The following is a 25038-nucleotide window of genomic DNA, read 5'->3' on the forward strand; positions in this document are numbered from 1 at the left end:
CTTTGATTTCATGTTCATGTGAAGATTCAGATTCAGAAAACTTTATTGTGACTAAAAATCGTCTCAGACGTGTCTTGACATACAGTGCAAAACAAACTGGGACAATAATCATACAGCATGTTTGTGGAAAAAAAAACACAAATTCGATATCTTACCAGCGTTCGAAGCCAACATTCCTCACAGTGAACATGCCAGCACTGGATAGAGGTAAGAGGGGTTGTGTACGTGTCCTGCAAAGAGAAAACACAGGTGATGATTCCTTACATGTAGTACATAAGGCTGCCACTAGATGTCCATGTGAAACTACAATAAAAGCATTAAAAGATGCTCAATGTTAAATTAAATTTTAGCAATTTCATTTAACAACAAGAAAAGTCCAGCTGGTGTGTTCAGTCTTTTATTTTACACTGTGCTGTTTAGTTTTAATAGCTCATACAATACATATTGTTTTGGCAATTATCTTCATAATGATATGTATAGATTTTGGGGAGGACGGGAAACTTCTCCCTCAAAATTTAGAACATGTGCGTTTGTCCTCCCCGATACAAACTTTAAAGTAGCCGAGGATTTTTTTTAATGCAATTAGAGATATTTTCACCATAAACGGATGCATAAAAAGGCAAAAAAATATGCAAAAAATTCACTTGAATGCAAGATATTCAGCATTTAACACTCAAAATGATCTGGCGGAGGAGCCCAAACGCCATGGTTTTTATTATGTGTCCCCCAAATACTTAAGCTAAACCTATATCCTTGTCCGTAAGTCAAAATGCAGATGAGCAAATTAAGTCTATCATGTTAAAACTTTTGTGTATTAACAAGCACTGGAATCTGATCAAAGGTCAGTCACAAAATTGTTAAACTTTGCTTTGGTTTTTATTCAGTTCTTGTGGAGTTAAAGAGCTGTTAGTGTTCTCTAGCTGAATGGCTGCAACCTAGATTTTGTTATATGTATGTTTGGCTTTCATTATAGATTCATTCTTTTTTTCTTTAAAATCAGTTAATCATTTGCTCTATATGTAAATACAATTGTGAAAAATATTAATCACAAGTTTCCAACACATGCCAGCGATACAGTCAGATCAGCTTCTTTTTTTCATTCAATTAGCCGATGATGTAAAAAGGGAGAAAAGCAGCAAAATCTCACATTTAAGAATCAATAAATAACTTAAAGGATAAATAGTTAAAATATTTTGGATAATTTTTCTGATGCTTTTATACAGTCTATAATAACATAATACAAAATCGACAATATATTACATTTCCACATCAACTAATCATACTGAGAGTCTGCATGGTTATTTAAGTGTGATGTCAAACAGATTTAACTGAGATTTTCAAATGATGTCACTTAAAGTGCTTCATGTATTAAAAAAAAGACTACAAATACAAATCTGTATCAACAGATCAAAATATCATCAGCACATTTATATTTCCTTAAAAAAGCACGACTGATACTGACTTATTGGTCCCTACAGGGATATCAACACTTTCTGCAATACTGCGCTGTTGTCTCTATTTTGTTTCTCTGCTCTGTCGATTTAATTTGCCTTCGTACTCACCATGCAGATGAGGCATTTAAATCTGTCTCCTTTAGACAGCTGTTTTTCCAAATCTCGTATCCGAGCTTTAAGTGCATCCAGAGTTGTCAGCGTGGAATCCTCTGAGAGCCTGCACACACACACACACACACACACACATACAGGGATGGACGGTAACAGGAGGGGAGATGGGAGGGTGCGTGAGTTAGGCAGACACTGGAGAGTCATTTATAAATCGAAGACAGATTAAATTATTCGCTGGCCAACATGGACACTGAGCATGAAATTTAGCAGCAATCACATTGCCTGCATTCGCTGTCTCATTTATCATAAGCAGAGGGGTGTGTGTGTGTGAGTGTGTGAGGTGAGGGAGGGGGGTTGAGATGTCAGGGTCCTCACAGAGATAGACGTACACACAATTACAGGATGGACTATATGTGCAAACATACTGTACAGCGAGGCAGACGGGCTACAATGCATTAAGCGTGATGAAATGTGCGTCGCCTGCTATGACCTTGATTGATGATATCATCACATTGATATAGTATTATGTATCAGGCTGGTGGGCGCAGGGGCAGGTAGCCCAAACTGGTTTGACACAGAGAGCCAGGCCCCCAAAATATACTTCACAGTGAGGGACAGTGTCCCTTCCTCAGCTCTGATTGGCTGATTCACACCTGATTTTACCCCTGAGATTCACTGACACTTTACCTGCCCAACTCCCACCAATATGACCATGTGTGGATAATAAGACAATGGGCCCTCAACACAAATATGCAGAGGGGCCCAGAACCTCTCCTACACAGGAACAAGACAGAAATAGTGATGGTTTTGTGTCTCTCTGTAGTTATAACTCATCTTTTAGTGGTCATTTTGTGTCTCCTCTTGGTTGTTTTTTGTTTCTTTGTTGGTCATTTTAGTCTCTACCAAGTCAGTATGTGTTAATTTGACCTTTTGCAGTATTTCATTCATGAGTATGATCTTTTGATTGATTTCAGTTCTGGAGCGCAACTGTGCCAGTCTACAAAATATATATATATATATATATATATATATATATATATATATATATATATATATATATATATATATATATATATATATATATATATATATATATATATATATATATATATATATTAAACTTATTATGTAAAAACAAAAAAACACCTTGAGCAGTATGTGCTGACAGACAGAAAACATCCAAAACCATGAACTTTTACTCAAATAAAGATGTTGTGTGCAAGAACTTTATTAATAAAAAAAACATTTTCATTGTATCATTGTAATAACACATATGAACGCATGTTTTTGTTATTTCTTTGAATGAAAATCTAAAAACAAAAAGTCACTCAACTCATAACTGTCGTAGAGTTAAACAAAACTGCAAATCACTACCTGACGTGAGACACAAATGTTTGCTTTGTGTTGTCAGCTTTAAGTGACAAACTTACATCTCTATCTCAGAGTTTTTGCAGGTTTTGGGAGTGCAGCTATGCTACCGTCCACTTTCTCTGCACTGCTTGTAGATGGACTCCCTGAACAAAAAACACACAAATAAAAATCATCATAATCAATAAATCATAATCATCATAAACAATAAATTCACTCACTCGGGTTTTACGTAACTTACCGTCATTTGACCATTTGGCGAATTCTAGGCTTAATCTAGAGTCTGGCAATGTGCTGCTGCTGCTGAAAGAAAACAAAAAAACACAAATTGAAATATAAATAACAAACAAATGTATGACTATAATAATAATAATAATAATAATAATAATAATAATAATAATAATAATAATAATAATAATAATAATAATAATAATAATAATAATTCTTTATTGTTGCATGTACATTGTACAGCAAAGTTATTCTCTGCATTTTACCCATTCTCTACCGAGCAGTGAGCAGCTGCTTGCAGCGCTTGGGACCTACTTCTTTTGCCAGAGCTCTGGTCAGCAGCACTGACCGGTGCATTAACCCAACATACATGTTTTTGATAGTGGAGGAAACACACAGAGGACATGCAAACTCCACACAGAAAGAATCTGGGTTGGCCAGGACCTGAACTCGGGACTTTCTTGCTGTGAGCAACAGTGCTAACCACCGATCCACCGTACTGCCAATTATTTTCATAACTAATTTAACATCCTGTCATAGGCAGAACAAAAACGAGCAGCTCCGTGTACAAAAGCAAGCTTTAATGCTGATAAAATGTCAAGAAAAAACACAGAAGGTGTGCATAAACACAAAGTAAAAATGAAACATGAAAAAAAAACAGAACTGAGACCAACCAGGATAATGGGGAAGAATTTGGGTGAAGACAAAAGCAAACAACACGGAGGATCACAGCAGGGATAACAGAGCAGGGTCACAAGGAGGATAACAGCAAGGTTAACAGACAAACTGACAGGGAACAAATGGAAACACACAGATCTTTATACGCACAGGGAACTTATCAAGACAACTACACACAGCTGGGGTCTGTGGAAACAGGGAACAGGAGGGAAGCACAGGGGCTGACTAACAAATGAAGGTGAGGCAGGAAACACAAGCGTAGACAAGACCACAACAGCACAGGTGAAACTAATCAGGGAAACACAAAGACAGGAAGTAAAACCAGACATGACACATGAGGAGAGATACTACAAAAATAAAACAGTAAACTGAACACGAGTAACGTGAAAACATAACAAAACCCCAAAACAAAGTCCACAACATAACTCAAAACCTAAAATCATGACACTTTCACTGTAAATGAGGCCCTTTCAGGTGGGATACATACTTTACTGCTGTGTCCTTGGAGCTTTCTCCTGAGCAGGGGATTACATCTGTCTCCGTGTATCTGAGAACAAAGCTCAGGAAGCATACAGTAACACAAACATAACAATAAGTAGGACACGTTTCTAACCTGTAAAATGCTGAAAATGATGACAGTCTAAAGTAAAGTTTGAAAGAAATTTGATGAATGCGTATTCATTTTTTAAAAGTCAAGATCTAAGATTTAAGATCTTGTTCATTATGCGAGCATGACGGAATTGCAAATGGGTCACCCTCATATGGTCTATACGTAAAAAACGTATATCTTCACATATAAAATAAGGCATACATGTGAAAGGAAATAAATGGTCAACAATATAGTTTAACAAATATAAGCACAATATATAAGCAAAATTAAGTATAAAAAATATACTTGAAAGTATAACTAACGAGTGTGAAAAAATCCTCACCAGCAGCAGGGTCCAGTGACGGTGCAGTGTGACAGATGTGTGGAGTGATGTTTGTAGATGACATAAAGTGAACATGTGCCCAATCATGGCAGCCGCTGAGTCGTCCCCGTTAATCCCTTCCATTAATTTGTCAGTTTTTCTCAAAGTAAAAAGTATTTTCCAATTTAAAGTAATAATTTTGAAGAGTTTCGTTTAGATAAGTATCTGTTAAGTCACTGTCTAATGAGGTATCAAAACTGTGATAGAGCCTACGGTCCCCTGATGACAGTCCTTATAGGAACTTGGTGTCTGTTGGGACATTTCTGGGAAAAGTCACAGGGCGCAGTGCACAGTCATTAATGATCTGCTTTCACACACACCAAATCATACATACACACACACACACACACACACACACACACACCGCATATGCTGTGGCAACACTTCCTCTCTCCAGCTGCAGCGCACGTTACACGAGATGTTATAAATAAATTCATCAGCCTGGTTTCAGGCCTCAGTCTGCCAAACAAACACACTGCACTTACTGCAGCTTATCGCCACTGGTGTTGCCAAAGAGAAAGAAACGGAGATATTTGAGGTAGTAACTTTAAAGACAACTTTTTTTTATCTTTTCACCTTGTACTGGATTGTTCTCACTCCACTATTAAGTTACAATCACAGTAAAATGAAGGGTTGCTTCTGTGTTAAAGGATACTGCGCTCTGCCGTACTCCAGAGTATCATCTCCATCCACGTCCAGGTCTGCGTCGCTGTCTCGACACTCCTTAGTAGTCGTGCTCACCAGCACTGCACCTGAGGAGACATTTTCACAAGTTTATTAAACAATTTTTGATGGTTTAAAGCAACTGTGGTTGTAAAAGGACAAAGTAAAGAGCGTGAGAAGGCTGTTGTTTTTTTCTAAGGTCACAATAAGGTGAACTTGAGAATCACAAAATGTTATGTTTCCCGTCTGTCAGTCAGCGTCTAACAAGTCTGCAGGTCAGAGCTTCCTTCTCGGGTAAAGGAAACCGTTACTTTTAAGCTAACCTTCAAGGCATCCTGCTCCGCTGTAATGTGGACTGAAAAGTTCAATGCTTTTCAACTGTCACTCAGTCACATTATTCACCCTCCACTGAATGAGATCATACACACGGGTACATCCATGGCACACACACACTTATGACGCGCACAGATTCATGCTTACCTTTAAATCCCCCGACAATAGACGACATCTGCATCCTCCTCCTCTCATTCCACTCGTCCTGCAATGGCATCAAGTCCGCTGAACCCTCCTAAAACACACATAAACACAAACATAAACGAACGCAATTTCACCGTCTCGGTGAGTATGTCCATATGCCTCCTGTGGCCTCGAGCTGCGGATCCGCTTCTGTGTTTTCATAGCTGTGAACCAACGCCGGCAGTGTTTTCACATGGATACACAGCGAGCTGACAGTGATCCTGATGCTATGTGAACAAAAGCAGTGTCACAGTGTCACGACCGCCAGCATTCTCTCATCCATATAAATATATATAGATAGATATCTATTAAAATAGATAGATAGTCAAGGAAACAAACATTTTCATCATCCTCTCCAGAAAAACACGCACCTGTCCGTCCTCTGGTTTCCTTCTCTTCAGCTTTCCGATCCTGACTGGAAACAGACAGAAGAAAGACGGGAGACGGTGAGAAAGACACTTTAAATCAGGCCAGTGACTTTAGTTTATCCCTTCATGGCTCTCAGTCTTCATACAAACTTCCTTTTATTCCTGACTACAGGTTGGATAAAGGACCCTGTTCCCATGAAATGTCGTAATATGTGCTCTGTGTTTTAAAATCCAAATATGTGTATTCCTCCCACGAAAAGAAAACATTAGGGAATCAAGACACAGGCAATGGTTTGTTATGGAAGTCACATAGATATAAGTAAGGGACTGTATGGGGGAGAGGGTCTCACTACTTTATTATTGTTATTTAGCAGAAAGTAGGGTTGACTGCCTTTTTTGGAAGAACAGAGAACGCTCTCTTTTCCCACCTTATCCCAAATTTTTATTTTCATTCTTCATTTGTAATGCAGTTAAATATTTCACTTACTTTTACATTAAAAAGACCAATGATTAAGTGTGCCATTGAAAGTTCTGTATCTGTTAATGTGTTGATAGTGCCGCACATTAGAAGTTCCATTGAGATATTATGGTTTAACTTGTGATATAAAAAAGTGCCACCAATTTACTGAAACAGTGTTGTATTATTTTTGACATGTTGCAGTACAGGTGTATTATAAGGTTCACCCCCCTAAAACAATCTATTTTTGTACAAAATACTTTTTACTTCCCAAAATGTAACATGCTTATGTGATTAACATAAAAATGATTTTAAAAACTCATAATTTTCTTGTTGTCTTACGCTGCTGCGTGATTCTTTGCCGAGTTTGAACTCATTTCTTTAATTTTGGCATTTGCGTTTTTATTATACAACAGTGATTCTCAACCAGGGGAGCGTCTGCAGTTACCGGGAGGTGTGTAAAAGTTTGTGGGATAGCTCTGTTTTTAATGAAAATAAACCTGATACGTAAAAAATGAAATGTCTGATATATCCAGTTTCCAAAAGCAAAATCTAAACCCTGTCCAAACATACTGAAAAAAAAAGAAAAGAGATTGAGCCTTAACGTTGACAGTCTATGGTTATCTTTTCAAAGATATCTACTGCTTATGACAAATCAACCACAGTTACACACAGACACTGAAGCATAATTACACATAAGAGCCAGAAACTGCAAACATGGCTTTTATATAAACAACTGCCGTTTTTTTCAACAGCGGATGCAAAATTTTCTTCCTATCTCCATCCTGCCCCCCCATCCCCCCCACGTCGCGCTCCTCTCTGATATAAAAGTTAACATGGCAGAACACCAACTGCACCTCCTCTCCCACTGTGACCTGACTGACTGCAGATTGCATAAGGGGACATTAAGTTTTAGGGCCCTCTAATTCCCGCTGGATGACAGTGGCCCCCCGATGAGGGAGGACACACACAGAGCTGGTGGCCGTGACCCGGTTGCCGCCATCCCAGCAAACATAATGAGGGTTAAAGAGACGGTCATAGATGAGGAAGAGCTCATCAAACAGAGAGAGGGAAAGAGAGAGAGAGGTTGATTAATCAACAGAGGAGCCCCCTCCTCCTCCTCCTCCTCCTCCTCCTCTTCTTTTTCCACCCTGACATGTATTTAGAAGCTCATTATGCTGTCCTGTTATAAGGCCCAATAAAGGCTAACAGACCTCGACAGCAGTGGCAGTTTGAAGAGTCAGCTAAGAGCCGGAGAATCTCAGCGTTAATAATAACAGTAGTAAGATGTCTGTAGTGTCAGCCGCAGCTTTCAGAACGCTCTGTAAGTCTGCATGTCTGTGTCAGTGCAGACTCAATTATACCATTTTAAAATGGTTAGATGGTTGCAGAACAAGCATGTAAAAATAAAAAACAGTTGAAAAGCTTGTGTTTTTATTACATTTTTTATTTTTACATGCTTGTATTAATCGATTTTGGTACCACTGCCTAATGAGGCACCCTTTTATAAAGGGTTTATAAGTTTTGAGTGTTAGCATTTTTCCAGCCTTTTCCAGACCCAAAATATTAATTGTGTAGTTGAAACAGAGCAAATGATGTCTACTCTTGTGGGACTGTTGCAAGTTGGATCTTATAGGCAAAAATTAATTCCTGAGTACTTCTAAGATTTAAGTCATTCAATTCCTTTTTTTTCCTAACATTTTCTTGCTTTCTGCAGTATCATAACTTATTATCTACCCTCTGAATGTGACTTTAAAAGCTTCCCACACTATTTGGACAGATGGACCTGAATTTAGAATTCTGAGAATATTTTAGGAATAAATTCATCTTTCAAAAGGGTCTTAAGTTTCAACATAATTTGCTAATCATTTACTTTCCTCATAGATCAGTTTAAAGACACTAAACAAATTTTGGCTGAGGATTCATGTGAATAGGAAAAATCCTATTGCCTGATGCTCATCTCCCTTTTACTTTAACACTCTGTAGGTCATCTCTGAAAAGATAAGACAACTACAAGTTTGTTAAAATGCAATTTCTGAAGATGCATGGTTTTTGTTTATCAGTAAATTCGCTATTAACCATTGATTAAACTATTACTTATAACTTACAATCCCTTCATGGGACAATCATATCCTTTTTTAAATTGTGAGACTGGAAGCAAAACTCAGAAGGTGATGATGAAAGAGGTGCTTCTTGGTGTGTCTTACCAGCTTGTGTGCAGTCTAGGTGGGCTCCTGCGCTGTGGGGGCGTAATGGGGCAGATTTGACGTAGCACCTGCACCAGCAGAGGTCATCGACTGTTAACATATCAAGAGGTCAAAGTTGAGAGGTTAATAGCTCCTCTGCTCGTGTGGGCGCTAGGCCAGTGTGAGATGGTGTGGGAAAAAGGGTGATATCTGAACGACGGGTGAGGGGTGAGGGGGCGGGGGACGAAACACATAACTAGTCGCATCAGTGTGAACAAAAGAAACTGGAATGTTTTTGTTTTTTTGTTTTTTTTTATCTGCGACTCCTTACTTTTTAAATGTGAAGCCATTTAAAACTGCAGACCTGACAGAGTGTACTGTTAATGATAAATGGAGTCTGCAGCAATGAAACATAACATTTAGTCAGCTCTGCGTGCATCAACATACCATTTAGTCTCGTGTGTCTGTTGGCCCGCACACGGAGAAACGTCTGCAACAAACAGAAAGGAAGATATTAGATTGTTTCATGTTATAACAACATTTTCAGTCACATTTAGATAGATATTTACAGACATTTTTATAGACATTTACATTATTTATATTTATATTAGTAATATTTGTTAGTATTAATTTAAAATATTTGTTTATATTTTTGTTATAATTGTCTTTTTTATGAGTGGAATTTGTCTTAATATGAATAGCAGGTGTAATATGTTGTTCAGTTTATGAAGCCCCTTGAAACAAACTTGGGTTTTTGAGCTATATAAATAAAATTAGCTTGACTCCTGATGGACTTTTTACATTTAAGCGAGGTGTTGTGTGTTGAGCACAGCGTTTGATCAACCCCAGACCATAAAACTTGTGAGTCACTGGCACCACAACAGACTGTTTTTTATGATGTTGCTAACTAGTTGACCAGTGCTCTCTAAAGTACACTAATCAAAAGTGTGAGTATACGTGTTTAAAAGTGACACGTAAAAAAAAAGCATGTACAACTACCATAAAATTTCACAGATTCACTCAGTAATTTCCTGCAGTGTATGACCATATGATCATAAAAAATACAAAGAAATGATTAATCCGCCATTACAACTTAATGAATGCGCTGTTGTTCTGGCTCCCTCCGTTTCTGTACATCTTTATGAAAACAGGGTGCATTTAACATTTTTACTGAGAAAGTTGAGCCCTGGTAGGAAAGCAGACATATCATGATGCTCTGTAAATCTGATTCTCCTGATATTCCGATACTGTTTTGCTTATTTTTTAACCTCACCTGGTATCGGTCAGAGTGGGTGTCCTCTGACGTTCGAGGTGGCGAGGTGGGAGAACCTCCTTCGCGCTTGATATGAAGAGACAGCGACAGAGACTGAACAAAGAAAAAGAGAAAGTACCAAGAGTCAAAGGAAAGATCACAGCTACTGTGTTCTCTTTAAACTAATGAGGATATAAACTGTTTACCTTCGGCGTCCTTATGAGATGGTTTTGCTGCACTGGAGTGACACTGAAGAGAAAAGAGGCAAAAATAAAGATCCTCGAATGTTAAACAAGCTCAGAAATAGAAGACACACACAAATCAGCTATGTTACTATAAAATATACAAACACAATATTGTCTTTTTAATGATGTCATGTAAATACCATTCGCTTTTATCTTATGTGAATTTGTGTCTGAGTCTGTGTATAACCTCATTTTACTCTTTATGTCTATCCCACAGATACAGTACACACACACACACACACACACACACACACACACACACACACACACACACACACACACACACACACACACACACACACACACACACACAGTGTCCCCGTGGGCCAAGTTCAATTTGAAACCATTACTGTCCACGGAGCGGTCGTTAAGCAGATTTGGAGTGTAATGTCTTTATTGGAGGAATCATTCTTCTGGTTTAAGCAGCAGGTAATGTGTGTGTGTCTCTATGTGTGTGTGCGTGCACCTCTGGTCCCTGTGTGTATGTTTTATACTGTGCGTGTGTGTCAGGCTCAAAGCAGCCATTAGCAGGACATTATCCCCCCGCTGTGTGATTGGTCGCCTCGAGGCCGGAGGCTGTAATATGAAATATGTAGGGAACAATGAGGCAGCTTGTAAACACTGCACGCAGGTGACAGAGAAGACGGGAGACAGCACCTGGGGAAACTGAAGAAAGCGGGGAGGGGAGGGGTCCCTCCAGCTACAAAATCTGTCAACGTTAATTATCACCTGAAAGCTGAACAGAAAAGAAAGTCGGAGAAAATGACAAATTGATAGATAGATAAATAGAGGAAAAGAAAAGTTGGAAGAAAAGGGATCGAGGGAGCATGTGAGGATGTGATTCTCAACAGAGCTGTGAGGAGATATCTGGATGGAACCACTTGATGGTGTAATGTTGAATTAAGATAAAGGAAATGCAATGTGAATGTTGTGAGATCAGATCATGATACCTGATTTGTATCTGGGCAAGTTTGGACAGCTCCTGCTCCATGTGTTCCTGCAGCTCTCCTGGTCGCAGAATCGCCTGGCAGACTGGACACACTGGGGCCTGAGCGTCATAGAGACCCTTCACTTTGCCTAGATAATGAAGAGAGTGAGAGAGTTAAATGAGATGTTTACAGGAAAAAACAGTTTTGTGCTTTGTTTCATGTTTGCTTGATCTTTGAGGCTTTGGAAAGATGAAAAGTGCTACAGTTTTACTGCGGAGATAATGTGAAGTTTTCTTTTATGACAAGCTTTCATTCGGTGCACATTTGGCGTGACTGTGTCCTTTTTAACATGGTCTAGTTTGACTTCACTTTGGGTAGTTTATACAAAAATGTATATCTATGTCTAAGCTTGATATAAAATCAGTTTAATGAGATATAGACCTTTTTGTTAAAGAGTAAGGTCCTTTTTTGATTAACTAGAAATAGCCCTGAAATCGCCACTAATAATGCACTGTGCTCTCTCTCTCTCTCTCTCTCTCTCTATATATATATATATATATATATATATCTTTATATATATACATACTATTATTATATATTAATATACATTACAATTAAACCCCCCCCAAAAAAACAATTTAGAGGTGTATAGAGCATACTTTCACATCTATTTGGGTAACTAAAGGGCTTATTTTTGGTGATTGATTGAACAGTGGAAAGACAAACCAAGATGGTTTTCTGTGAGTTTTCTTTTTTTTTTTTGTTTCTAAAACTTTAATAAAGTGTGTTTTATTAATAATAATAATAAAAACTAATAATACCTACTGTTTATTTAAATGGAGTCTGGTGTTTCTGATTTCAGTGCTGTTTCTGGTGAAACAAAAGCAGTCTTTCTCTTTTACAAAATGGTCTATCTCAGTACTTATCCCCTCTATAACTTGTTGGGCACTTATAAATCTAAACATGCTAGTGGCAAAAACAAGCATTTTTCGTGGATGTTCATAAATGGTCCAAAAATATGGTAAATGGTTACACTGCAGCCTGTTTTGCTGCTGTTTCCATTAGTCACCTAAACACAAAAACATGGAAAAATAGGGTCCAGGCTGAGTAATACTGAACTTTCCCTTTTACTGCACACACCTGATTACATTTACATTAAGAAAAACAGTAAAATATAATTTAAAAAAAACATCAGATTTGTGCGTTAAATTACTTTTTTTTGTCAGTATTCAGCAAAAACCTCAAGCTGGACTTTGATTTGAGATGTTCCCACTAGACCACCAGGACAGATCCGCTCATTCAACTCATCGTTAGCGTTGTATTTCTTTAGTTGAGAACAGCCTTAACTGTGTGTGTTTGTGTGTGTTCAGCAGACCTATCTGTAGTATTGACAGACAGCGGCAGTGAGAGTAAAATAAGGTTACACACACACACATAAACACATAGACACACTGCTATGGCCCCCTGCTGTCAGTGTGTTGACATCATAGGCTGTCAATAGGAACATTACCCAGGAGGGCCACTCGGCCCATTGGGCCCCACTGATGGATTACTGCCATAAGCAGCCAGCTGGGAGCCTGAGGAGCTCTACTATATCAAGATTTTACCTAGTAGATGAGGTGATTTACTCCTGAAAGCCATCAATCACACAGAGAGAGCTAGTAGGCAAGATGCACCTAATTTCCCATCTCTGCACAGTCAAGAGAAAACAAATGACACCACTGGCAATCGCAATCTAACACTTTTAAATACGGGACATTACAAACAGATTCATATTTCTGACAGTTTCCCCTTAATGTGCAGCATGGTGGACTGAACTTCCTAGAGGACCCCATTATCCAAACACCAGACTAACTTTTCCCAGCTTCACTCCAAATGACCAGCGACGTGACAAGCTCAGACGCCGATGTCTGTCGGCAAGTGCCGTCCCCTGACATCAGTTGAGCTATGAGCCCCCATAATGAGGAACCAAATAGGACAAAATGGCCTCTAAATAAAACATGGGGTGGAAAATAGAAAGCAGAGTCAGGTGTCCTTGGGAGAGTGACAGCTCTCCTGGTTTCACCCCCCTCTCTCTCTCCCTCTCTCTCGCCTTTTTTGCATCCCCTCGCGGAAGCCTAAATGACTTTTCCCGACACGCATCGAACGTTCCCGGGCTTTCTGCGCTCTGCCGCCCGGAACATGCAGGCATCAGTAAACAATGAAATCTCTGGGCTGAAATTGAATTTATAACCACATTACCTGCACAGATAACGTCTCTGAATGGCGCCGCGATAAGAGCAATGGGATTTGATTTTCAGGTGTTTTATTGGTCCACTTTTTGGATAAGCCCCCCTCCTCCGACTGCAGCCGCTCCCCCGCTCTTCACCTCTGCTCCACACAAACATCAGATTTAATGGTGTGGCAGCGGGCATGTTTGGATGTATGGATGGGTGTGTGTGTGTGTGTGTGTGTTTGTGTGTGTGCTGAAGCTTGCTTGTGCCGCACTCTCATAAGTGACAGTTGTTGGTTCATGACCACCTTTTTACACATCTCCATCCCCCCCTCGCTGCCCTCCGCCCCCGCCCACATAAACCCTGTCAGTATCAGTCAGCCTCAGCCCCTCTTCAGCCTGGGGGGTCTCAGACACACAACAGGGGGCTGTAAAACCTGCCTGTGGGGCTTGTTAACTGTTCCCTCACTACGGCAACTGGCTCGGATGGATTGGCCCTCGCTCTCGCCAGGCTGTGCGGAGTTTGACTGGCTCATCTCCTAATGGATTCACTGTCTCTATGTCTCTGATTGTTTCCTTTTTCTGTCTTTGTGTCTCGCCAGTTCAGGACCTCCTCTCCTGGATGTCTAGCCTTTGTCCAGCTGCTGTTTGCTCTCTTCACTTACTGTTGCCACTTGGGAGGATGTTTTATTTGGCTAAGTCTTGTTCCAATGAAACAAAATGTGGGCGGGGGCACAATTTTATTTTTATCCCTGTTTCGTGGTCACTTCAAACTTGGCTAACTATTTTCATAAACATTTTAACCCTTAAAAACCTGAGCAAATTGGTTTGGTTTCTTTCAAAAACATGGGAAGAAGACAATGAGCATAAAAGAGAAAATGACCCAAAAAATAACAAAAAGTCAGTGAAAGCTACATGAAAACTGCCTGAAAACTTGTAAAAGAGGTGTCTGAAAGCAGCACAAGAAAAGTGATGTTGCTCAATCACACAAATGAGTATACCTAAACATGCTTGAATTTTTATCTCCCTGTGGATTTGAAGAGAACACACCCCTGGTCTGTCTCCGCCCCATCTCCATTATCAAGAGCATCACGAGATAATAAAGTTCATGTTTTGAAACAAAACAAGATATCGTCATCCTCCTCGTCCCCGTTGTATGATTGATGGTAAAATCCACTTTCTGTTGCTCTGCATCAGGACGTGGACTGTGACTGTCCCGCGCTCAGTGCTCGCCACTGCAACAGAGAGATCAGAATCCCGCTGACAAATCCTTAAAGCGCCGAGTCCCCCTGAGGGCTTGGGTAATGGCCGATGCCAGCGCCCATATGACGGCTGCCAGTTCTGCTGATGCAGACAGAGCGAAGATGCCTAACGTGACCTTTAGTGAATGCCACATCACATCAGGCCTGGATGTCACCCGCTGACATTATGCTGGGGCATGAAAAGGCTGTTCTGCAGGGGAGACATGGTGACGAACGTCCCCCCGGTGACAAACCTGTGGACGTGGTCTAATTCTGATTGACACGAGGGGGATCGGACGGCTTTGAATGGCAGGGGACGTACGTGCGAGCATCCAGGGGAGGATGTGGAGCCTGTTTTGTGTTGGCTTGGTCTGTTTTACTTTGCATTTGCTGGTGATAAAGTGCTGAGACAACTCACTCCAACTGGCATCATTATCCCAATCATCAAACAATTCTCTAAGCACATCAGAAATCCCTCTATAAAGTCATAACAAGCACAGACTCTATATAATCAGTAGGCATGTAGAGATTGGCGGGGGGAGTAAAGTTAACGCTTGGCGGCTAACACTGCAGTGGTGGGTTGTGTAGGCAGGTCCTTGGCACACTTTCAGAGGAGATGGAGGGCTATAAAAGCCATTGGCTCCTGCCACACCTGTACTCCACCCTATCCCGCGGCCTGCTTCCTATTTAAAAGCATCACATGCAGGATATTAGTCAGGGCTTTTTGCCGTCTGTGAGGTAGAAGTAACCTCTGAAGCGGAGGGGGGAGAGGGGAAAGTATGCAGGCCGCCGTTTGTTTTTTATTGGGGAAATAATGGCCTATTGAGAGGTTGGGTATTTAATGAGCAACATAATAGGCCCTGTAGTAACACATCTGCTATGAGCAGAGTCATTTCCTCAGCTTTCAAAGGCTGCTGCGCCAGCCTTTGAAACAGCGAGTTCAGTTGCCTTTGACTTAGTACTTCGAGATATCTGCTTTTTATTAATTGCAGAATTGCTACACCGGTAATACACAAGTGCGCCGCTTGGCTCCATGTTCAATCCTAACCACATTCAACGGCCGAGGGAGACACACTCCCTTGCCTGGCTTGACCTCAAATCTCTCACTGTCCAATCTAATTCCGGCATCCTTCAAAAATATTCCTCCTACTCTGCAATCAATTGTGTTTAATGTATTAAAGACACTCACCACAATCACCACAACCTTTGGCCCTTGCACAAATCAATGCCTCGTTAGACCACTAATGATCATTCATTGACTAATAAGATCTGTATCAACCTCTTGTAGAACATTGATTGGCCTTTGGCCTCTGTAGTGCTCTGTGCATTACGTGGACAACAGCGGATGGCAGCTGTAAGTCCCGAGGAGTCAGATGATGAAAAAGCTCCTGGTGGGAATGGACAGGAATCCTAAACCCCAAATAGACCCATTCTGAAGCACCTCAGGCCAAAGCTCTTTTCTTCTGTCCTACAGATCAATGAACATAACCTCTCTGACCACAGGTCAATCAGCGCACAAACCCCACAATTTCTCTCCGTCTCCCTCTCGCTCTTCCTCTCTCTCATCTTCTCCATTAGTCGCTGCAATTGTTCCATCAGGTGCAGGCGTGGCTCAGCATGTATGTGTCCAATCATCTCGTTGATGGAGAGTGGACTGGGTAGCTGTGCGACTGTGTCCCTGTGACCATATTTCCCCTTCTCAGGACCTGAGGGCAAAGATCGAACCCTGCCTCCGCCTCGCTCCAACCAATCAATCTGGCCCTCATTGAGATGCATGGTTCAATGATCTTTGATAGTGACTTACAGATTGGAGAGAGGGAGTGGAAGTCAGGGGGGAAAGTTAGGACTGTCCTTGGGTGTTTGAGGTGATATGAGGCTACTTACGAGCCACCTCATGGGAAAATATCTGCAGGTCTGTTTGAAGAGTTTTGTTCTTAAATATCTGGAAACAATTCAAGTCTGATGATTCATGTTAAGGCAGAGCTACTTATTAAGTAATTTTATATTTTTGCAATATTAATGAAATCTAGAGGTTTTAAAAGATCCACGTGTTTCAGTAGCTGAGACTCGAATCAAGATCTGACTTGGATGAGGTTCAAATAAGATGCAGTGTCATTGGGTCTGGTGGAGTCCCCGTTTGCGGTCTGTGTTTCAATATGTCCACTGCCTGAGAGGATCCAAGCAAACTTGCTATAATCAGAGTTGAGTTAGTCGACATGAACTTTGGAAAAATGGCTGACACAATGAAGGGGAAAAGAAGGGGTTTTTTTGCAAATAATTTAAAGAGATAACAAACAAGCTGTCCAACCATCCCGTTCTTAATCTCAACTCATCAAATACCGGTGCTTTGTCAGTGATGTCAGCATCAGACACAGACGATAAGAAGCACATTTTGCGGCAGTATGATACGCACCAGGCACGGTAGTTTTAGATGCAGTGGGCAATAACCCTACTTGTCAAATACCGACGTGTGCAAGTGGACATTGGCGCTGGACATGGACGTACCAAGGCTCCTTTTGCGGCAAAATGATATGCAAAGGGGAGGCCACCGGACACACCAATAATATAAAAAGCTATTAAGTATCTATAAGGTAGGCTGCAGAGAAAGTGGATGGGTTCAACATACCCTGGACTTTCATTCAGGAGCCCGCTGTTTGCTTCCCATTTAAATATTAAACCAAGCCATGATGGGCTTTTTTTAAAAACCTAACCATGTGCTTTTGTTGCCAAACCCTAAGGACATAAACGTAAAACTGAAGTGCTTTACCTACATTTAATTGTATTTTGAAAACGACTGTATGCATGTAAGGAGCAGAAACTGTACTTTCCCTGCAAAAACAGAAGAGTGTATTTTAAGACAATGCATGTATTAAGTGTCAATTGACACACTGTCCCTGACATGGGGGGGGGGGTACCTAGTACATCACATTTGGACATAATTGTCCACTGACAAAGTGGCAGAATTTGGCAAGTTGTAATGAGAACCTGTTGTTCTGACTGTCCTCAGGTTTTTTGGGATTGGGTCACTTTTTGATAAATTCATTTATACACTTATACATTCATTTATTCTACTGGTGCAAGTCCCAATGGGAACCTTCATTACGTGTCTTTCACCTTCTCTCTCCTGTCATCCATCTACCGTCAGCAGTTATGATCCTCTAAAAGTTGAGACATAATCGAGCTCATACTCTGGGCAGCAAATGCCAAACCCAGACTTTGACATTTGTTTTCTGACTGCTTTCTGTCAAAGTCAGTGCACTCGCATTGGTTCAAGAAGCTGGTGACAGCGGACAGCAATAGAGCTGTTCACCGGTGGCCTGTCACTCACTCTGATGCCGTCAACCTGCACTCGCTAGACAGACGGAAATATACAGACATCCAACTGTGTCACACTGGATCATACTGTCAGGCCTTGAACCTCTCTCAACACACTTCAGGCAATCAGTTGCCATAAACGGTTTAAGTTTAGTTCGTTTTGCCAGGAGGGAGAAGGTTTTTCTGGCACTCCTCAGTAACATTGTACATTTTCATCCCATTTAAGAGGTTTTCCAGTCTTCAAATGATTTTAAAAAATCTATCACACTTGAGAGTTCGGAATCACTTTAAAACAAATAGTTGTGATCAAGCTGAATACACAGGCTGCTTCTGTTAGCTTCTGAAAAGCTGACATTTTGCAGATAATGGCAACACCACCGCCCTGCTTGTTAGCACTTTAAGCAGCAATGAAACTAGTTGGCACAAAAAACTGCAAAGTTTGTTAATCCTCAATGATTGACTCCCTCTGGAAATAAGAAACTTATGAACACAAGTGTACGTCTTGTGAGATTTTTATATTTTTGTACCAGTGTGATGTTCTTGTGGGTTAAAGCAAACATGTTTATTCATATATATCCATTACTCCTGTTGCGATTGTTTCAACCATTCTGTGTGTGTGTGTGTGTGAGAGAGAAAGAGAGAACGAGAGAAAGAGAGAGAGAGAGAGACATCAAGACGCTAACACACAGATCACAATCCCTCATTAGAGACTAATTAGATTGGCTCCAAAAATACAGATCACTATTACCCGGATCACTGATTAATACACATTAATACTCTCTCTCTTTTCTCTCTCTCTCTCTTATTATTCCATTGTCTCCTCATCACTTCCCTCTCATTTTCTTTTCCCCTCTTGCTCTTTCTCTCAATTAGTGGTTAATAAGGAGAAAATGAGAGGATCGCTCTGTTGCTTGCATCAAGTACTCAACTTTTCTAAACAGACAAACAGTGTGTCACTGTGTGTTGAACTCACTGAAGAGTTTAATTATACCAGTACTCAGTGGTATTACAACAACGGCTACAAAAGTGAGATCACACTATATATCCGATCAGTTTGGGACGTTTTCTAACAGCAGTGTCCAAAAACCCGAGCTCTACTCCTGCATGTTGTTACACTGCTTCCCCATCAGTGCGTGTTTTTCCATATTCCTCCAAATGCCTTGAAAATAACCGCCCCAGAGGTACTGCCTGAGCTTTTTGCATCAAGAAGCGACTGCGGTGCCAACTCTGACACATTCAGCGTTATAGGTACATGCACAAGGAGTCCGTCGCCCACTCTTAAACTCCCTAAACAAACATCATGCTGCGGTTTTGGCAATTTTAAAACAACAAGACTCAATAAGAGAAACGTGAGTGCTTTGAACACATCTACTTACAGTCAATGCTTTTTTCATTGAGGAAAAACAGTAGATTTACTACATTCTTACAGCTGCGATCAGGTGCATGAGGCACATACTGAAAATTCAGATGAGGTTCCCATATGGTGGTGAGGGGTTTAATGCACGGTACCTATAGTTACAGCATGTAACAAAAAAGATCTGAACATGAGTTCATTCATTATAACTCCAGATGAGAAAATAAAGGAGTAGAAAGAAGGAGAGACTTAAAAGAGAGAGGAAAAAGAGAGGGATGGCGAATTTTCTACAACACCAGAACTACCTTCCCTTAAGCACTGAATGGTGTTTGGCTTAAAGCAAAAGCTTGAGGATTGTAGGGAAATTAACTCCCCCCTTATTGCTTTTCCGTCATAATGACTCTCACTCTTTATCAGAGAGCTTTTGGATGATCACTCTAAAATGACATGGGTAGGACCGTGTTTTTTTTCTTCTTCTTCTCTCTGAACCCCTTTAATCCATTTTCTTTTCTTTTGATATGTTTTTGTTAACCTGTACAGTCTTCGTTAATCAATGATGTGTACTTGTGGGTTCATCCTGTTTTGAGTTCTGTTGTGCTGGCTTGACTTTACCATCTGCATCGACAGTAACATAGCGACAAAAAATACAAAAGACGAGAGAAGAAAGGAATGAATAGGAAGAGTAAGAAAAGACAAAGAGCAGAGCAGGGAAGAGAAACGTCCTGAAGAGGAGCTTGCAACACACTAAAAGTCATTCTGACTAAAACAGTAAACGCTAAATGGGAAACTGTTACTGTTTTGATTCTGACCAACTGATAACAATATCTAGCATTTGCTATTTAAGATAACTTACAGTTTAAAAAAAACAGGATTTGGTGGCATCTATATCCTCTTTCCAAGTGGACAACTAACCCACTAACTATGGATTTTGTATTTGATGGAAAATGTTACAATACGACACATGGGTGGATGTGCTAACTTTAGCGCATTTGCAGGTGCAATGTTAAGGCTGTCACAAAATACTGTAGGTCTCCGTCCAAGCAGTGCTCCATCATTCAAAAAGTTTGCCTGCACTGAGTTTGAACAAGAAACTGAATAAGTAAGAGATAGAAAAAAGACGCTAGCTCCATGCTAGCCTCTTCCATGTTTACTAACCTGTCTTGCTGTGTACATGGCTCTGGTCTACTGGAAATGGGAAAGCAGTATTTTAAAAAAACTGCATATGCATGTGCTAATTTGGGTGTAAAAGGGGTATTATGGTAAGGCTGCAGATTGCAACCTACTGAAACTTCTCCTGGTTGCCGAGGGTGCAGGGAAAATATGGTGACTGACGCAAAAGTGCAAATGGCCCTATTTAGAGCCAATGATTGGTTTGTCCATTCTGGGCTATTGTAGAAGGACACAGCTGACTCCATGGAGAAGTAGATAAAAGTATCCCATTCTAAGGTATTGGAACAATTCTAGGGTAACAACATGATTTTACACTAATGAAAACATAGTTATGAATATTATTTGCCATTTCCGTCCCTAGGATTTTAAAAGTTTTCAGCACAAACATTTTAATATGGCGGTGCTTGTCAGCGTTTTGCCAGTAATCCATAAGAATAAGAAACACACCACCACACAGAAAATACCAGAAAATGTAAGCAATGTACAACTGATGTACAATCAGTTGCTATTTTTTGTGTAATTATCATGTTTTGAACTACATTTTCCTTTTCAGCTGGTAATTCGGGGCAGCTGACACACAATGTCCCGCTGTACCAAAGAAAACACTCACCTGCCCTTCCCTCACACACCTGTCCCACATACACTTTGTGCAGCGCAGGTGAAGAGCGGAAGTTTTGGCCATTAGGGGCACGCTAATACACTTCAAACAAAATCTAAATGGTTGTGATCCCTAATGCAATATGCTGGGTTCGTGACCAAAAACAAAAAGAGCCCCACATTGGGCCTCAGGCGCAGCGGGCCTCCCGTCAGAACATTTCTGACACCCCTCCGCAGCGTCCCTCCCTTCAGTTTCATCAGCCTGCATCATCACAGATAAGCCATCTCCTCCCACCTCTCCTCCAGATAACATCTGATACTGTCAGAAACGATGTTGACTGCTGCTGGTACGAGAGGACCACAAGCACCTGGCGCTCTGTGATACACCTGTGTTTGGGTTAGTCACACTTCCTAAAGGATGTTATTGTGTCTGCCTGGATGAGCAAACAATTATGGTAAATGACTGTGGTTTTATCTTCAAATAGTGGAAAGATACAGGTGATTGAGCAGCTTATCTTCAGTAAGAAAAGAGGCATTTAAAGCACTGAGCTTTGAGGATCACTTCGTATTAGAAGATGGAGAAATCTTGGGAAACTTTTTTAACCATTTAGGAAAGCACTTGTGTAAAGTATTCCTATTATCAAGCAAGAGGACAAGTGTAGTATTGTATGAAATTTTTTTGTTATTTTCTGGCAACTTTAAGGCTGCTGCAGTAAAATAACTACAAGAGCTATTTTGTAAATTCTGTCATGTGATACAGAGTTGAGTGTGAGCGGCCCTGAGAGATGACAACAAAATGTAACATAAAACCATGGACATTCAATACAACCAAATACAACACCACCAAAACCTGAGCCTTCCAACACGACCACAGAGCGTAGCTAACTAATGCTATCAACCAAAAGAACCAACATTATAAACTTCATGAAGTAAATATTTGTTGCAGGGCAGTTGTGTTGGATTCTATTAGATTGTACACCTGTTTGATATAAAACACTGTCATCAAACTTGTTGTTACGCTTTGGTCTACTTCAATTAAATACAATTTCCATATTTCTAAATAAAGACTTTGGGGCAAATAGAAACCTGTTTCCAATTTTAAAAAACTTCAAAAATTCTTTTGAAATTCTCTTAAAACTTCACTGGATAAATTTTCAACTCACCCTGAGCTGCTCGAAAACTATTGCATGGGTGTACTGCAAACAAAGGTGGGCAGTAAATAATGCTGTTGTAGTTGTTTTCTTTAGAGGATAAAGGGCGCAGCATCCCTGCATGCTGCGTGTGGTATCCCAGCAGCAGACTGACTTGACTCAACCCTGAAGCCTTGTTCAGCGTAAGATATACTGAGCTTTAATACAAAACTCTAAGTGGACGGACGACACTTTACATCAGACAGGAATTTAGTGTAGCTGATAGTTTTATTGTGTGTATGTGTGTAAGTGGATTTGTCAAAGTGTGAAGTGAAACTAATAGTGTGAAAAGGGACACACTGCAAATGTTTGTGTGTGAGAAAGAGGCAAGCAATGTGTGTATGTGCTCATGCGTATATCATTCACACACACACCGCCTGTGTAGCCCTGGTGAGCGCAGCGCGGTGTGAGCCCCCGTCGATACGCCCCTCCGATCTCCCCTGTCAGCAAACACAGGAGAACAAAGAGGCCTGTGGCAGCGCCAGCGGGTATAGATCTTCTCCCCTGTGTTCTCACTCAGCGGGGTCACACAGGAGCCGCTCACAGTTCAATCTCCTCTACTTGACTGATCAGGAGCTTTGAGCCGCTGCTAATGAGACTGGACCCTCTCCAGTCTGCAGGACCGTGAACCGGCCCACCCAGAGAAAAACCACAAAGTCCAGGAGTCCACTCACACAGAGGCAGCTATTTTTTTTCAACTGTGAGTCCAGATTAAACTAATTAAAAGCAATTATCGGTTATAGACATGATCAATTAAAGACCTTTATAGTCAAGTCTAACTTAGTAGAGACACTGATTTATGCATTTTATACTAAATATGAGTCTCAAAGGAAAAAGAGCTTGTAAAAACCCCAAAGTATTTATTTTCAATATTAAAATAGTAATACTGGGATAAAGAGCAACTATAGGTCACCATGATAAAACTAAAATACTAAAGTGATACCAGACAAACACATAGGCTCAACTTAAATAGATTTTATAAAGCAGAGAGTAATAGCCATTTTTTCCTTGAAAACTGATGATATTTGGGTAGATAAATTAAATATTTACAAATTTCTATGAATTTAAAAATAAGTATTGCTTTGGGCTAAATGGACATGTCTCTGACAACTCTATGATTATACTTAAGAACTCACATTTAGATTAAAAAAATCTCAATTGTGCCCATAAATATTTTCTCATGCATATTTAGAGTCTTATTTTAGAATAAGCATTAGAATCAGATTAGGTCAAAGGTTTAAACACAACACCTACTGCATTTTAATCCTATCAGAGCAAATTTTGAATATTAGCATACAAACTTCCTGTTACACTTCAGTCGTTTATAATTAACCAAAATTTCCACTTCCATTTTTTGTAAAGACTTGAAAAAGATGTGGAATTATGGCAAGTAAACACCTGTTTTCAATGAAAAAAATTAAAAAAATTTAAAAACAGGTCAAACTTCATTGGACACATTTATAACTCGCACTTATTCGGTCGATATTTTATGCTGTTAAAGCTGCTGTATGACTTTTCTTATGTGAAAGTTGACAGTATGACAACATGATGCACTACAATAGTGTCATTTGCATCGAAACAATCCACAGCAAGAATCCCATAATCATTCAGTGATTGATTTGTAATTGCACTAATAGGGTCACGACCGAGACAATAGGATGCGTAAAGCAGAGTCCCTGCTCTTACTCAGCCTCACAGAGTCACAGCGGGCCTGCTGAGCGCTGCCTGTGTGGTCTGTGGGGACAATTAGCACAATCTCCATACTAATGGCAGTCTGTAATGGACACTGCTGAGCCTGCCAGCCACTGTATGTGTGAGTGTGTGTGTGCATATGCATGTGTGTGTGAGGGAATGTTTGAATACGCGCATATCCTTCAGTGTCTTCCTGTGTGTAGTCGAGTGTCTGCCTGCCCTCTGGTGTGTGTGTTAAGTGCACACTGAGTTTCTGTGTTTATGTATTTACGTTTGTGTGAGCCTAACCAGTGTCTGTTAGTAAGTAGCCAGTGGCCTGTATTTTACTGAGGTGAACCCCCTGTCACACCCCCTTTTGCTCGCGGCTCTAACCCTGATCCGCGGCCACTCATTAGCACCATAATAAAGAGTTGAGACGACACGTAAAAGGTTATATACTGCTGGACTGCTGTTTTCCTATCAATTATCAGGCCTGTGATTTATGGCCCGGACCCAATGCTATTCTCTGAGGAGAAATGGGGGAGTGTTTACACCCCTACACAGCAGGGTGAGGGGTCAATCCTGGCAAACTTTGACCTTTAAGGCAGGGGTGCACTGGCACTGATGATAGTTTGCAAACAGCTAAGCAGCACTGGATGTCATTAAATCGATCAGTGGGTACTCAAAGGTGCATGTTTGAGTAATTTGTACTGTTTAAACTGTCACAGATTACATAACCATGCAAAGTCTTGCTTTCTCTATAAATATCTGAATTCTAAATTTACTGCTCTAGAGCCAATCACTGTGACGCTGATTTTAATAGCATAGATATGTGAAACTGGCAAGTTTGTTTTTTTCTGTT

General features: G+C 40.4%; 1 protein-coding gene across 1 annotated transcript in view; it reads right to left on the reverse strand.

Moving 5' to 3' along the window:
• rnf220b (ring finger protein 220b) overlaps positions 1-25038 on the reverse strand; it is a 36005-nt gene that overhangs the window by 756 nt on the left and 10211 nt on the right. The window contains 14 exon segments of the mRNA XM_088077740.1: positions 156-230; positions 1563-1671; positions 2996-3029; positions 3032-3079; positions 3175-3236; positions 4327-4386; positions 5466-5562; positions 5954-6041; positions 6361-6404; positions 9022-9111; positions 9448-9490; positions 10274-10366; positions 10459-10501; positions 11448-11574. Coding sequence (XP_087933866.1) covers positions 156-230; positions 1563-1671; positions 2996-3029; positions 3032-3079; positions 3175-3236; positions 4327-4386; positions 5466-5562; positions 5954-6041; positions 6361-6404; positions 9022-9111; positions 9448-9490; positions 10274-10366; positions 10459-10501; positions 11448-11574 — 1013 coding nt within the window.

Source organism: Plectropomus leopardus, chromosome 5 (genome assembly GCF_026936395.1).
Source record: "Plectropomus leopardus strain MGB_pleo_1.0 chromosome 5, ASM2693639v1, whole genome shotgun sequence".
NCBI lineage: Eukaryota > Metazoa > Chordata > Actinopteri > Perciformes > Serranidae > Plectropomus > Plectropomus leopardus.